Source organism: Ochotona curzoniae, unplaced genomic scaffold (genome assembly GCF_017591425.1).
Source record: "Ochotona curzoniae isolate NIBS_2020 unplaced genomic scaffold, NIBS_Ocur_1.0 scaffold_4701, whole genome shotgun sequence".
Classification (NCBI taxonomy): domain Eukaryota; kingdom Metazoa; phylum Chordata; class Mammalia; order Lagomorpha; family Ochotonidae; genus Ochotona; species Ochotona curzoniae.
Window position 1 is genome coordinate 55,254,115 of NW_024467122.1, and position 16,471 is coordinate 55,270,585.

The following is a 16,471-nucleotide window of genomic DNA, read 5'->3' on the forward strand; positions in this document are numbered from 1 at the left end:
TTCACAAAAATAATAAATGCAGTTTTCAGTATCATTTAAAATATACACATATATATGTAGATATACTTTAACACATGACAAAATTTTAAGCACATATCCCAAGCACATATATATATATATAACTTTTGATCATATATATGGGATCAAGGGACAGGCATACTTGGCTAAGTTGCTACTTGAAACACCTACATCCCTTAGCCTAGCTTAAGCTCTAGCTACTCTGGTTCTGACCCAGTTTCCTGCCAGTGGGTACCCTCAGAGACAGCAGGTAATGCTTCAAGTTCTTAGGTCTCTGCCATCCATGTGGGAGACCCAGATGGGGTTCGGAGAGCCTGGCTTCATCCTATCCTTGGTGATTGTGGGCATCTGAGGTCTACATAAGTAGATGGTAAATCTCTCTTTTTCTGCCTTTCCAATAAAATGAAAATATAAAGAATTTTTCAAGTTTGGAATACCACTGTTCAAATCAATGGTCAGAAAATTTGTTCCTTTTAAAAGATTTATTGATTTTTCTTTTCATGGCAGAGTTACAGAGAGAAGGAGAGAGGGAGAGAGATTTTCCATCTTCTGGTTGATTCCCCAAATGGCTACAATGGCTAGAGATGGGCCAGTCCAAAGCTAGGAGTCAGGATAAGGGTCTCTGTCTCCCATCTGTACGCAGGGACCCAAGTTCTTGAGCCATCTTATTCTGCCTTGTCAGGCACTTTACCTTGGAATTGGATCAGAAGTGAAGCAGCCAGTACTTGAATCAGCACCCATATGGGATGTCAGTGCTACCGGTAGAGGCTTAGCTTACAATGCCACAGCACTGGCCTCTGTTTCCCCCTTCTGCCCCCCAACCCCACCTAAATTTTACTTGACAGTTAGGGATATAGGACACAGAGAAACAATCTTTTTACTTCCCAAATGTCCACAATGACCTGACCAGGCTAGAAGCGTGGAATCTAATCCAGAATTCCCACATGAATGGCAGAAACCCAACGACTTGAGTTTTATCACTGCTACCTCTTAGAGATTGCATTAGCAGAAAGCTGAAATCAGAAAATAGATATGGGAATTAAACATAAACTTTCTGCTGTGTATGGGCATGTTTATGTTTTAACCAGCATCTTAACCCTATAGTCAAATGTCTGCCCCAGCAAATTTATTCTTAAAGGGCCAGAGAGTACAAATATTTCAGGCTTTTTGGGTTGCAGTCTGTGTCAAAATCACTCAGTTCTGTCATGAAAACAGTCATGGAAACTATGTAAACAAATCAATGTGTCTGAGTTTGAATAAGATTTTATTTATAGGCACTAAAATTTAAAGTGGGTTTAAACTTCATGCTAAAAAATATTACTCTGATATTTTAGCTTGTGGGTATTCAGACAGGTCATGGCTCATTTTTTTTTTCAAAATATCTATTTGTAAGTAAGAGATAGAGAGAAGGAGGAAGGGAGGGTGGGAAAGAGAGAGAGAATGGTCTTCCATTTGCTGGTTTACTTTCCAAATGACCACAATGACCAGGGCTAGGCCAACCCAAAACCAGGAGCCAGGAACTCTTTCTGTATCTCCCAGGTGAGTAGAGGAGCCCCAGGACTTGGGCCTTCCTCTGCTGATGTTACCAGGGAGTTGTATTGGAAGCAGAGCAGCTGGGATTTGAACAGGCACCTGAATGGGATATGAGGTAGGGCAGCTTAACCTGATTTGCCATAACTCTGGCTCCTAGGGACTAGATTTAACCCATGGGTTTTTAGTTTTCCAATTCCTGACCTAGAAATATTTTATAAAGTATAGGTAAATCATAATTCTAAGTGATGCTTATGATATTATTGCTGGAATAAACCATGAATGGTCCTACTGAAACTCAAACCCACCTGTGCTTGGGATGGGACATTGTTCACAGGGCTTGTTCCAGGCCCGGCCAATGTTGTAAGAACAACAGCACATCTTCTTGGTCATATTGAAGAGCAGTTCTCCATCACAGGTCTGGTTATCAGCATAATAATTTCTATAGCACAAACTTCTTCTCATATCTAGAATAAAGAAGTGGGAAGCATACTGGTGATGCCATGGTGAATATTACAGTTTCCTAAACAATGAGCTCTATCTGTATTGCATTGTAACCTGTGATCAAGGGAAGAAAAGCTCCTTCGACAACTTTCTAGCTACCTAGGTTGGTATAAGAGAAATGACTTTGAGAAATGTATTCACTGGTCTTGTGTGCCACAGAACTAAGTCATTATGGAGCTAAAACATTTATAAAGGGTATGTGATTCTCTATTCAATCTCTCAACAACAATTCTTTGCTGCTGTTTGGCAGTAGGTTTTTCATTTCCCACTGATGATGTTTTACTACTGCAGGTCAGTGCTGTAAACATAATTGTATAAAGATACACCCAAGTGTCAAACAAAAGAAGTACTATTAAACCATTGTTTAGGATTTTCCGGCATTACATTTTAAAGAAAACTCCCAACCGCCCACATGAGGTGGTGAAATAATGCCAAGTTCACAGTTTAGTGGGAAGGAAGCTCTTACTGGACAACTAAGAGATGGCAGTCCTCATTCTGATGAGTAGCACAACACCACGAATAATTGCTAGTAATGTAAGCTCTCTTCCTCTTTGCAGATAAGAACCAAACATGCACAACTGAGGAAACTCTGGACTCACCCATGCAATTATTTCCCCCATTCACTTGCATGTAGTCTGGAGGACATATACAGGTATAGTTGCCAACAGTGTTGTAACATGTCCCTGGGCCACAAATTCCAGGAGTCTCACATTCATTCACATCTACAGTCCAACGAAAGAGTGCAGTGTAAACACAAAACCTTCACATTGCGACAGCCTAGTACCCATCAATATAAATGTTGTCCATGGAGAAAATATGCACAAAGCACTTCTAATGCAGACAATAGGAGTGTTATCCATCAGTGTTCATTGCACAAATGCATGATATTTTGGAAGGAATGTTTTGGAAAGGAACTCTCATCTTCTGGCACAATTTCCTAATAAATGCGTCTACAACATCCTCAAGGATGACAGAGACATGGAAATGTGGAGAGATTATCATTATCATAAACATCCTTCACAAACGTGAGTATCTACTTCACATGTTCACAGAGTCTACAGAAGGATTTAACACATCCTAAATTCCCTAAAAACTGGCTTTGCGAATCTGCATAGGTAAAGCAGTGCGGAAGCAGATGCTGCGCCATAACCCTCTGTATAGTTCTAGAGGTTGGTTCTCTTGGACTCCATAAGCTGTATCAGATACACAGTGATGCTCCACTAACTTTCAATGAAGTTATCACTGTCTATGTCACCTAGCAAGTCTTTTGGAGAGCCAGGAATGTACACGACACAGGAAATCTCCTCCCCAGCTAGCCACATGATTCCTGTGTGCAGATGTAATCCACTTTCGCCACCTTGGTCCATGGCCAAAGTGATCAATATTCATCTTTCTAGGAACATGGGATGAACAGAAATAGCCAAAGACTTCTCTGAAAAAAAAAAGATGACCTAAATTCTCCAGTAACATGATGAAGGCTGAGAAGAGGAGCTGAGACTTGCCCTGCAGAGTACTAGTACGAATGGCTCTCCTGAAGAGCACGAAAAATCATTTTGTAGATGTACAGGGGACTGTGGCCCAGAATAACAACAAAACTCCACTTTCTCAGGAAAAGAGGAAGATTTAAGACTTACTGGAAATGGCATAATTTCAAAAACTTTACTGCAAATTGTCATATTGTGACATATTTGCCTGGCTATGTTCATCAGGCTATCATTTAGACGTGATGCTATACTGCTAAATTCTCAGGTTTGCTGGCACTTGAGCTGTTTTTTCAGGTTCTCAGAAGAATTCATCAGCATGTAAGGGCCACTTACCATCGCACACTCGGGTATCTTCATTCAGGTAATAACCTGTTGGACAGCGGCACTGGAAACTCCCAAAGGTGTTGATACATTTCCCCCCTTGGCATAGCCCTGGCAGCTCCTGACATTCATCGATATCTATCAAAATGAAAACAAAATCATTTTTAACTACACTAAAGAAGCCCAAAAAAGTCCAGATTGCATGGCCATTAAAATCAATTACCTTCCAATATGACGGTGATGGGGTTTGGACGAAAACCTTCTCCTCCAGGACAAAGAATCTTGTACTCAGCTATTGAAACAATTAAGAAAAATCAAACAAAGCTCTTCTGAAACTAGAATTTCTAGTAATAACATTCTCAAGAAAAAATGCTGACATATCCAACTGAAATGTCCAATTTTAAGAATCTCTAGGCGTTTCTCCACCCACCTAAAGCGAGTTATGCACATTTGTCATTTTCGAAGGCTTTTACTAATGTGTGCCAACAACTGAAAGGCCACTCTAAAAATGCTCCTAGCCTTATATTCCTGTGAACTATTTTATTCCTCATCTCCATCACTGCTTCTTTTTAAAGATATTCTTTCTCTCTTATATTATCTAAAAAAAAAAAAAAATCTGTCTCCAGTTTAATGTCCTGTTCAGCCTTACACCCTGGAAAGTACAGCTTCCTTTAATAACCCATTTGTCTCCAAAACCATTTCCAAAAAGAGACATAGGAAAAGCTATTCCCTCTTGGTTCCCATCCCACATCTCTCCGTAATGACTAGAGACCTTTCCTGCCCCCTCTGTTTCCACTGATGCCAATACTGAGCCTCCAGGTTTCCAAAAACAACTGTCTACAGTGTCTTTTGATTCCTCTCCATTAATCCTTCCCCCAAGCACTTCATTCAAAAATATTATTTCAGTACCATGTACCACCACTGAGATACACAGAAAAGTACACGAATAAAAATGACCCTAATTTGTCACATCATCATGGTAAGTATTTGCAATATGTGGTTCTCTTATAACCATTATCATTTTTCCCAATGTGACAATCCCTGCCTTGATTCTCTCAAATTACACGAAGGCATGTAAACATATCTGGACACACAGACCGGCTCTAATTCTGAAGCCAGAATGAGTGGGATGTACCTTTAGTGCCCTGCTAATCATTAATAACCTATTGAAGTGGCACACTGAATTAAAAACCCTGGCTGCTTCCTCCAACATCAATGAAATTAACTGTCCCCTTTTTTACATCTTCTCTTTGTGTAATTGTCTACTTTGAGTTTTTTATTCCTTGCCACACCCTTACTTGAAGGCCCAATTCAAAATGTAGAAGGTGATGACCATTTGCCAATTAGAACTGAACCCTTTCTGAAGAGGAGTGGGTATCTCTTAAGAACTCAGCCCCAGTGCTTCTTACTTCCCATGAGTGAATTTGCTTAATCGAATGAAGAATTCTATGCATGCCAAGTTACCCTTCCCAAAGTGGCAAGTGATGCAGTTCTAAACTGAACCAGCTGTGTTCTACCACTTATGGCACTGAGTTCTTTTGTCTTATCTTGGTGAGGCTCTTAACTTTGGGTCATTTTTTGCTATCTATCCTGTATATTCCTAAGAGCAGCATTTGGTCCTGTTCATTTTATACACCCAAGGTATACATTCCAGATGGTCAACAGATATTTTTAGAAGAAGTAAATAAATGATCCTTTGGCAAAACAAGATTCTGTGTCCTTCCCAAGTTACCTTGTGAGCAGCAGCCACTGACATTTACCAAAGGGGTTCCATCTGATTCTCAATTGCAATGTAGGACCCACTTAGAAAACAGAAAATCTCTTATTGTTTTAAATTATGTCCTTAAAATCACAGTCTCAAGCTTTATTTCAAGTCATACCATCATAATGAAATGGAATAATTTCACAGCTATTTAACCGTGCTTTTCACTCATGGATACCCTGAATCTGTTTTAGAGCTTCTGAAGCTAGTTAACAGGTGACCAAGGGAGATCCATCAGGGGGTACCCATAAGGTAAAACAGTAGAAGGAATGGAGCCTGGGAAATCTTGCAAGTAATGCTATTTTTCACCCAGCTATAACCAAGATTCCACCTACTCCTCCCTACAACCTGTTCTGCTAATGCAAATCAAAGAGAGGTGCATCTGGCTCTCAGGTGGAATATGAGCCTCTCTCAAGGCTGAGGGATGCACATATGAGTAAAGACCAATGGTAGCTCCTGGCTCAACACTGTCCCTTCCCACCTTATGCCCCATCTCCTCACAAGGCCTCTCCTGTGTGGATTTCGAAAGGAGAACTGACTTTGGTTAGAACAATAAATAGGAGGATGTTCACTTACTTGTGTTCACAGCAGGGCACAGCTCACAAGGAGTACCCCATGCTTTACCCAGAGAACAACAGCAGGAAGCTTTAGAAACGCCAACTCCAATTTCATTGCTGCAGGCCGTATCACCATTGTCTCCTCGAGGTCGAATATCCAAATAGCAGTTTCCAGAGCGGGTATCTATTTGTCATATGTAAACAGGAAAGTGTCAGGCAAATTCTTTTTGCTTGGGGGGTCGAAAAATTAAACTCATTTCAGAAACTTTTAAAAACTTAAGTTATTTTTTACTAAAAAATGAAAAAGTACCCAAGAATATACAATGGAAATTTTTCTATAGGAAAGATAACTGAAGATATAAATCAGATTTAGGAAATGTTTAAAAGTTTCTATTTCTATCTTACTACTTTCATAAAAGTTGAGAATGGAAACTCCAATGCTGTTTTAAAACTAATAAAAAGAGTATGCTTCCTGGAAAAGTTCTTTAGATCTTACCAACACAACCAACTCGAGTTGGATTCAGCTCAAAATCTGGGGGACAGTCACAGGTGTAGCTTCCTGGGGTGTTGATACAGTTCCCACTGATACATGTAGTTGGATCCAGACACTCATTAACATCTAAAATCAAATAGCAAAGGGTAGAATAAACACGTAAGCCATTGAGGGAGACATCACCAGACATGGTAGTGTCAACTCTAACGCTCCAAACATGACCTATTATAGTTACAGTTACACCTAGAATCTTAGTTGTCCACTTCTGAACTAAGATCCCTCAGAAAGGAAATACATCATAACATTGAGTCTTCCCCCACCCCAGATCATATTTTTACTGTTCAACCTTATCATTGGAATAAAAATGTAACTTTGCAGCTAGGAAAAGCACGCTGGACATGAATAGTGGAGGTGAGATGACTTGACCCACAACTTTGCTCAAGCAAAAATTTTGACACTGGTTTCATAACGCATGGCTTGCTTTTATTGTTGCTAATTTTTAAAAAGTTGTTCCAGGAGCACTCAGGAGCAAGTGATTTCTGCAGTTTCCTCTATGCACATGCAGGCGGTTTAGTGAATTTCTTCAGGACTGCAAAGGGCCTCCATCTGACCACTGATACTAAGTTAAATTCTATGTCCCTTTCCAGCTTTATTCTGCAAGTATATACAGATACTTAGGATTTTTTTTTCAACTTCTACCACTGTGTAGCCTGTTTATTTTGAGCTTTCACAATACTCAAAAATTGACAAATGGGTTGATAGAGGAGAGACCGAGAATGGGGACAACACCTTCCCCTTTGACCTTTTTACTTGGAACCAGTCATTGTCATGGCATGATATCCATGGCCGATGAAGCTTTTGCTTAAATCACATGTGAATTTGGATGAATAGGCCCAGATCAACACAAATGAGGTTAGACAGAAGGATGCTTGTGTTCTCCAGCCAGGACTATACAGCTGGATATCCTGGGACACCTGGGACACCCACTTTGATGTGAAAGGACGTCTCACCTGTGCAGTTTCCGCCACTTCTGTCCAGTTCATAGCCAATCTCACACTCACAGCGGAACAGGCCCGGCAGGTTGTGGCACGTCCCAAAGACACAGATGTTTGGGAGGGAGCACTCATCAATATCTATGCAGGCAGATTAAAGGGAGCAGAAGTGAAATTTATTTTTTGGCAAAGAAAATTCCAACCAGTATAATTAACCAACCAGTGTCATGAACACAAAGACTACCTGACATATCTCTTAAGTCCTTCTGCTCTAAAACTTGCAGAGGAATTGTCCAATGCAGGAAAGACTCACAAGCAAGGGGTCACATTTCTTTAGTTTGTATTCCACACTAAGCAGTGGACTAAGCTTTGGTAGATATGCACCTTGCCTACAGTGTTTCACATGGTCCATGTTACTGGTAGAAAAGTGGCCCTGCTAGAGTAAATTCTTTGGTGGTTTTTGTCTATATAATCTACATGACTTTTAGTCTGTGATACATTTATTTTATGTTTCTAAAACATTTACATAAAGGGAACAAATCCTATGCATTCCATAGATTTAATTTTAAGAACATAATGATATGTTCCACCCTATCTCCCATCCTTCCCTCACTCTAACACCTAAATTTTAAGAGCCATAAGGCTTTTGTGATAAGCTTCCTAATCAGTTTTATAACCTTTGTGTCTCCAGTATTAAAGTTTGTTCACTATTGTTGATAGAGATCTGAAAACTGCAAGTACTTCTCCCAGATCCTGTCCCTGCTTTGTGTGAACATTCTTCTTGCGCTATTGACACCCGGGCACATTTTCAGAATGGCTTAAAATAACCACAACCACTGTGCCAACAATGATTTATATACTAGGAACCAACCAACAAACAAAACCTTTCGTAATAACATAAAGAGAAGTAAAACTTCACTGTGGGCATTTATGTTACTAAGGTGGTACAGTATCTATTTGGCTTGGATATTTAAAGTAAACAAAATAAGCAAAGCATTTGGCACATTATGAAGCACATACTCTGGTTTCCTGCCCTAGAAGAATTTTCTAATAAACTATTCATATTTAACATAACTGTATAAATAATATGCAATGGTCTCCCAAGAGGGAAAAGTATTTACATAAAATATAACAGGGAATTTGCATACATATTTATAGCTAGAGAATTCTTCTGAGTTGAATACTTCTGAGTTTATTTCTGATTAGCAAAGAACAGCTATTAGCAAACACATTAAGCGAGGTCTTATCTAAACTTACTGTCAACTATTATCATCTGCTTATTTCTACCAAAAGCTTTTCAGTGTACTGTAATCACTAATGCTTTTTAATGAAGAAGAATGCACTTGAATTTAGCAAGTCTGAGCAAAGCAAAGAATCCTGTTTTTCCTAATAAGACCCATCTGTAGCCATCACATGGCTTAAGGTTCTTCCTACCTAATTCACACTCTTCAGAAATACACAGGCTTAACTGTGAGACTCCATGACATTATCCCAAAGGGTCCTTGACTGAACAAATTTGCAAAAGATTTTTCCATGTTCAAATAGGCCAGATACCAGGAAAACATGGGGAGACATCCAGGATGTTGTCTCCCATATGGAAAAATCTCTCTGATTACCTGCTCTGCTGTTATTTTACAGTCTTGACCTCTAGAAATCAAACTGTAGCAGAGATTAACAGCCATGATTCCATATTTAGATAATAACCAATGGAATATTAGGGAACAAGCATTTGGAATTCTTTCCCCTGCTCTAGGAACAAATGGGTTACACTGAGTTGAGCACACTGGGTTATTCTTTCTCTTCCTTGACTAATGAGTAAAGTCCTGCAGATCATCTGGCCAAGGCTGGACATGTAGCCTGTGGCCAGAGAACTGACTCCTTTTTTTCTGCACAAAGGGAACTGGTCCAGTTGGAGATCCTTCCACCCACTGAATGGACCAGCTTAGATGAGAAGCCAAAACACACCGAAGTTTCAACAAAGCCTCCATGTGTTTAAATAACCTAATCTCATCAGGCAGTGCAAGGCTCCCAGCAGCCTCCCCATCCGTTCATTACCTTCACAGGCCTTCCCGTCAGCACTGGGCACAAAGCCCATGTCGCACTCGCAGCGGTATCCTCCCGGGGCGTTGAGGCACTGCCCGTTGCCACAGAGGTTCAGGTTCTCGGAGCACTCATCAAGGTCTGCAGCCAGAAAGAAACCCAAGTGACTCTTTGCTTGGGGAGGACCTTTCCAGTTCCTCGGGTCTGAGGACCTTCTGAGGATAGCGATGTTTAGTCCTAAGTTCTATTTGATACGTTTCAACTTGTTTGCTTTTCTTTGGGAATGCCAACACTGAATAGGCAAGAGATATGGAGTTCAGATTCAGAATTCTGCATGCTAAATTAACCCTAATGCTGTCAAGTAGAAAACAAGCCAAATGAACCACTCAAACTGCAGCTTCCGCATGAAGAGTCCTCTGCATGGAGGGTACATCCACAACAGGGGAGCCAAGTCCCGGTGTGTGCCACTCATTCAAGCTGCAGCTGACAAGGACAGCACAAGAAATGGCTACTGCAAAAGACACCATACCTCCTGTCTGCTCAATCTCTATCTGCCTTTTAACTTAGGAAATCAACTGGCATTATAGCATCAAACACATGAGCCATACATTACTAACATATTTAGATATTTTCTCAAAGGAAGTGAAAGATTTATGATAAAAAAATTCAGTTAGGCAAAGAAAATTAATTTCAACTATGATAAAACTTGTCAGTAAAAAAAAATCCACATAAATCACTTAAGAGGTCTTAGCCTGTTTTGTGTTTAGTTGACGTTTAAATAGCAAAGTGCTCAGGAAAAATTAAGGCTTTAATTTATATGAACAGTTATACTACCTAATGGCCAATGGACAATGGCTCTCATCGTTTTATTTAACTTGAAAGTCTTGACATTAAAACATTTTATCAGCAGGGTCATCATTTCAGTACAGCAGAACATGCTGTTGCTTAAGACAATGGAGTCCCTTATCAGAATGCTTGTTCAAATCCTGACTTTTCTGCTTCCAATTCAGCTCAGCTCACCTGGGAAAGCACTAGAAGATGTCTCAAGTACTTGGGCCCCTGCCACCAACATGAGAGACCTGTTTGAAGCTTCAGGCTCCTAGTTTCAGATTTGTCCAGTCCTGGTCATTTGGAGAGTGAAACAGGGTATGTACGATCTCTATTTCTTTCTCTCTTTCTCTGGAACTCTGCCTTTCCAATACAATAAATAATTTGATTTTTCAAAAGTGCTATCAGCATGTATATGCACATGTAAGGATACAAATAATCTATACAACCACATCTCTAAGCATATTTAAATGTAAATATCAACTCATGTTCATTCTATACTAATTAGAGCTAAGAAAAAAGACGTATTAATATATTTTAAAACTAGAAGTAAATAGGGTTAAAAAATTCTTATGCCATAGTGGAAAGATGATGATGATTGCTAATGGGAGAAAAATATACATTGTTCTTCTGTGTAGAAACACCTAATTCCTTTCCTCACACAGTTCCCAGCAGCAAGGCTCAGTATGGAAAGCAAGCCACTCGTGAGAAATAAATACAAAACATAAAGGTCAAGTGGACAAAAGGAATTATGATTTGTTTTACACTAATAAGATCATTATATAGGATGGTGTGTGTGTGTGTGTGTGTGTGTGTTCAGTTTGAGGTTCCCTAACTGACCTGGCTCCAAATTTCCATTCTATAGATATCTAGTTTCAACCTACCTGTACAGGAGAAGCCATCACCCGTGTATCCGTCCTTACAGAGACAGCGGTAGGATCCCATGGTGTTTTTGCAGTCTGCATGCTGGCTGCACATGTGGGTACCATTGGAGCACTCATCCAGATCTTTAGGAAATAGGTTGCATCATGATTAGCCGAAAGTGCGGCATTTAAAATCAGTAATACACAAATTAAATTAGACTTTACAGAATTAATATTCTTACATTAAAGTCAACACATGATACATTCATGATAAGCAATGTGTGTTTTTTGTCAACTCACCAGTACACTTAACCCCATCTCCAATCCACCCAGGACTGCAGCTGCATTTGAAGCTTCCTGCCGTGTTGGTACATACAGCATGTCTGCCACAGTTATGTGCTCCAATTTCACATTCATTGATGTCTGCAAAAACAGCCAGTGGTTTAGAGAATGTTCAATACAAATGTCCTTCTGCTTGTGAACAGTTGACTTCCCTTCACACTTCCTACAATATACAGATGGCTTTAGTATCCACATATAAACTTTACATACATTGCACAATTTTGACTTTAGTTTTTAAAGCAGGAAAAATAATCTTTGCTTTTATTAGCTCTGTTTTTTTATTATAATATAAGTCTGTTATCACTGCAAAGCAAAATGGACTTTTTCCAGCAGAAAACCTTAAAAAGTAGGTAGCCTTGTATTTGATGGTATGACAAATATTCTCATGATCATATGACTTTATTACAAATATTTTAATCAAGTCAATTATTTAGTAATGATACACAGTTTTAATGACTCCTATGGACAAAGAAATAAAATGTTGGCAAATTAGAAAACTTCTGAATCATATTCTACGTATCAAATATATTTTATTCTTAATGCCAGAACATTTTATTATTTAATGATGCTTTAGTTCTGTAAGTTTTATTTTAGATATTGATATTTCAAAATTGTTTCTTAAGCTAATGTGTGAAAAACACTTTCTCTAGATTCTAGGAGTCTGAGCACACTGGAGAGCCAAGCCTTCTGGAATATTTCAGATTTCACATAAAACTCAAGTCAATCCAGTGGGTGAATTTGTTAGAACAAGGAGTGTCAGATTAAAGTCACATTATTAAGGCTCAAAATTGTGCCAAGTTCTCTATTCACAAAATCAAATTCGAAGTTCAACCAAGGTAAATTCTATACTATAAAAGTGTTATACAAAATGCAGTAACATGTTTTGTTTCCTGCAATTAATCCATTATATAATGACTTACTACTCATAATCAATTTTGTCATTAACTAGTAAGAACTCATAAATATGATATTAGCAGTCTATGGAAAAACCAGTATCATATATAGAGCTTGGGTCAGAAAGGGTAATTTTCACATTCAAAATGCTGCAAGAATTTCCAGTAATCATTCGAGTGGTGGCATAAAAAAGAAACTGGGTAAGCAACTTATGTTTATCCTCTTGTGCATACAAGAAGCCCCATCTGCAAGTGTTTGGAAACATGCTGTTTGTCCAGCACTCCATTTAAAATGCTGCAATGGTCCTGGGATCTTTGGCTTCCTCAGAACTTCTCAGAGAAATTGCAAAATTAAATCATGGCAGAGTTCTCCTACTTAAAAAATTTGCAAAATTACTAATTGCCATAAAATAGAATCATGCCTGGAAGAACATCTCTAGTATTATAATATCTTGTGTAGGTGCATTTAGTATAACCTTGGCAGCCATATGAACCTACTGGGTTATTATGACAGAACAAAGTGGACATATAACTTGAAAACTTGTGACTGGGAGCCTCCAACAACTGAATAATGGGGTCTGGCACATTCCAAGGAAATAAGGAAGAGCGCCAATCCAAGAATAATTGTGGTGAACAGCCAGCAAGATCCATGAAAGGCAGCCTTCCTATACCCAATCTAACTTCACAGAACTTGAACAAATGTTCCCAAGCAAGCTGTGAACACATGTCTGTTCCTCCAATCATGATTTGCCTCAGAGGTAATAACACAAGTTATCACTTGGGTGGAGCTCTGCCTCATTTTCCCTCTTTTATTTGTCACGATTTTTGGCAAATCATGGCAAGCAGAAGTGGAGCCTCCAGAAGCTACAGAATTAGGAATTTTCCAAGTAGGAATCATTCAGAATTCCTCTCTCAGTCCTCGGCTTCTCTGAGGAGGACATGGTGGTCAGGCCCCACGGTGAACAGGGGACAGAGCCAGGACCACCTGGACCACAGACCCACTCTCTACTCATTGGCATTCTCTCCCTTAAGGAACAACTACTTTACTTGAGTTCCTGTCTTTCATCACATCAAGACTCCATCCTGAATCTTGCTTTGCAGATTTCTCTATATGTGGGTGAATATTAACAGACTCATAGCAATATCCAAAAATCCCTTCTGCTAAGCACAATTCTGTAATCTTTTTTTTTCAAAATTTGTAATGAGCAAAAGTACCCTTATTTTCAATATAACTTTGACCTTCCATATGTAATAATGTAATTAATAAAATTGCCATTTTAAGAGTTCCCTTCGTCTTTATTCATTAATTACATATAAATATAAATTTCTAAATCCCAAAATATTTTTAATTTGTTGTAATGCTTTAAGGATGAAAATGATTTGAGATAGTATATTATGTGCATTGTGGTATGAAGAAGGAGTAACTCAGGAGCTAATTTACCATGCTCTGTTTCAAATTGTGTAAGTCATGATCTCAGCACCTTGCACTGTCAGTAACAAGTGAATTAATATGACTTAAAGTGGCCACAAAGAGTAAAGGCATTTCTGAATAAAAGGTTTCTGCAAGTATGCACCTAACCATTCCTCACTAATCAACTGCTTGACAGATCGAGGGTTAGGACTGTACTTCATTATAAAAGCAAACAGGAAGGGAAACTGAGCCGTAAGGTAAACAAGCAAACAAAAATGCTGTATTGAAGCACTCTTCAAAAATGCGAAGGAAATACAGCACCACTTGCCAAGAACATCTCTTTCTGTACAAATGTTCTGTTTCCCTCACAAGTTTGCTCCAGACAGAAAAAATCCTTTTTAAGATTAAGAATAAGCGTAAGCCAAGAAAAGCAAAGAAATTCAAATTTAAGGCTGACATTGCAACCTTCTTAAACCCATCAATCCTCTGTCACAATTCTTATACACATAGCTTCTTGGAAGGGCACAGGGAGGTCATATGGGTGAGCACAGGTTTAAGGTAAGCATCATCCCTGCTCCAAACCGATCTGCCATCTGACTACACGCTTGTATTCTGAGCCTCGATTTACATTCATGCAGGTAGAGGCTGTATCACCCACACAAACACCTGGTTTGCCACCATTTGGCCATCTATCGTGTGCATCTTAATCTGGTAGGGCCAGTACACCGTGTAATCTCCTGAATTAGGCTTTGAAAAAGTGGGTGAAATAATGAATGGAGAAGCCAATTGTGAAGGCTACTTGGATTTCTTAATTTGGATCCAAATTTGAGCCAAGACTATTAGCTGAACACCCATGGAGTTTTCATAGGCTGTCAGCCAGTGCGGGGGAATCATAGTGATAAGAAACTGGGAGGAAATGAGCACAAATTCTCACTGACTGTTGGTGGTTAAAGTACATACATCCCATGAATAAGACCCACTAGAAACATTTCTCATGTCAAAGAAATCAGATTAGTATGAGAAATGAAAATTACCCCAAAATATTATTTTAACTGAAAACAATCCTGATTTTTTTTTTCCCACTTAAGGCTATGTTTTATTTGCCAATTAGCTGAGCACATGATGATGGGTAGGTTCTCCCAAGTTAGCTCATGAAGGTCAAGACCCACCAAGGGTGGCATGTGGACAGCACTCAATGTTCCTTTCCCTAGTCACAACTGTGCGTAATGAACAGTGGACACCTTACCGTGGGTCATAGGAACATTATAACCCAGTCCATTAGCCAAGAATGGAAGAGCTGTGTTGTACGTTTCAAGCAAATGGACATTCTCTCTCCATTAAATCAAGCATTCCCCTTAGCAATGCCCACAGTTTGGACAAAGCTGAAGGAGAAAAAAGAAATCTTAACATCTGTGTGGGCTTGGGAATGTAAGTCAGTGGGTGGATTCTGAACACTGCTAAAGTTATTGGGGGAAAAACATGTTTATTTGTTAAAATGGAAACAATCAGTAATGACAAGGGAGCTGAAATATTTAGACAAAGCTGTAATGGAGCCCAGAGGACTTTTTTTTAGTTCTCATGAAGAAAAGTTTCTCTTTATGAAATAGAGCACATAGTTTTATGATTCTTTTACAGGGTATTCATTTTTTAAAAAAAATCTATTTACATGAATAGGCAGATCCATTTCCTTTTCCTATTATCAAAATACAGTTCCAAGTCTGTTCCTTGCTGTTATCTGTTGTATGATTTGTTTATCCAATAATGGAAGAATGTATATATATATATATGTGTGTGTGTGTGTGTGTGTGTGTGTGTGTATGTATTTACATTAGTAGCCCATAACATTCTAAAAACTTAACATGACCATCACCAAGGGTAACCTGGTAGTATTCTAAGTTGTGAATGACACTAATTTTAAAATAAAATCATGCAATAAGAGCCTGAGTCATATGAGAGTATAAAAACCTCTTGGCTCCAATTTTACAATCTTGTCTGTTAGTCTCCCCTACTCCTGGCCAGCACTAAGCAATTTCCAATCTGCTGTGATGTCCTTGCTTGCTAGGTGGTGTCCATGGAGGATCTTTTGCTTCTTTTTCTCCTCTCTCTCTCTCTATTGCAGCCCTTACTTCCATAGGTCCTGGTAATTTCTCACCCTGGGAAAACATTTGAGTCACTGCAGAAACACCCAGGTGATTTGTCCCTGACCACCTGTTGAAAGAACTAGGGAGAAAATTCAACGTTCTGTTCTGTCTATAAGCCTACCAAATGCTTTGTTCCTATGCTATCAAAGGGGCCTCAACAATTCCTTGTTTTCTACAATGCTAACTGGATTTTGTCAAATTGAAAAAAAAGAAAATGTATCAGGCTTCAATCTGAAAGAACTGGAGGCAAGTACTGCCCTCTGGAAGAGAGGTCTTTTTTGATCACACATGA

At 39.1% G+C, this 16,471-nt stretch overlaps 1 protein-coding gene across 1 annotated transcript in view; it reads right to left on the bottom strand.

Moving 5' to 3' along the window:
- Window positions 1-16,471, bottom strand: part of FBN1 (fibrillin 1) — a 225,109-nt gene that overhangs the window by 45,312 nt on the left and 163,326 nt on the right. The window contains exons 32-41 of the mRNA XM_040968986.1: window positions 11,693-11,815; window positions 11,414-11,536; window positions 9,717-9,842; window positions 7,680-7,802; window positions 6,673-6,795; window positions 6,196-6,360; window positions 4,081-4,149; window positions 3,870-3,995; window positions 2,652-2,774; window positions 1,857-2,015 (exon numbers count right to left, since the gene is read on the bottom strand). Coding sequence (XP_040824920.1) covers window positions 1,857-2,015; window positions 2,652-2,774; window positions 3,870-3,995; window positions 4,081-4,149; window positions 6,196-6,360; window positions 6,673-6,795; window positions 7,680-7,802; window positions 9,717-9,842; window positions 11,414-11,536; window positions 11,693-11,815 — 1,260 coding nt within the window. The remainder of the gene's footprint in view (window positions 1-1,856; window positions 2,016-2,651; window positions 2,775-3,869; window positions 3,996-4,080; window positions 4,150-6,195; window positions 6,361-6,672; window positions 6,796-7,679; window positions 7,803-9,716; window positions 9,843-11,413; window positions 11,537-11,692; window positions 11,816-16,471) is intronic.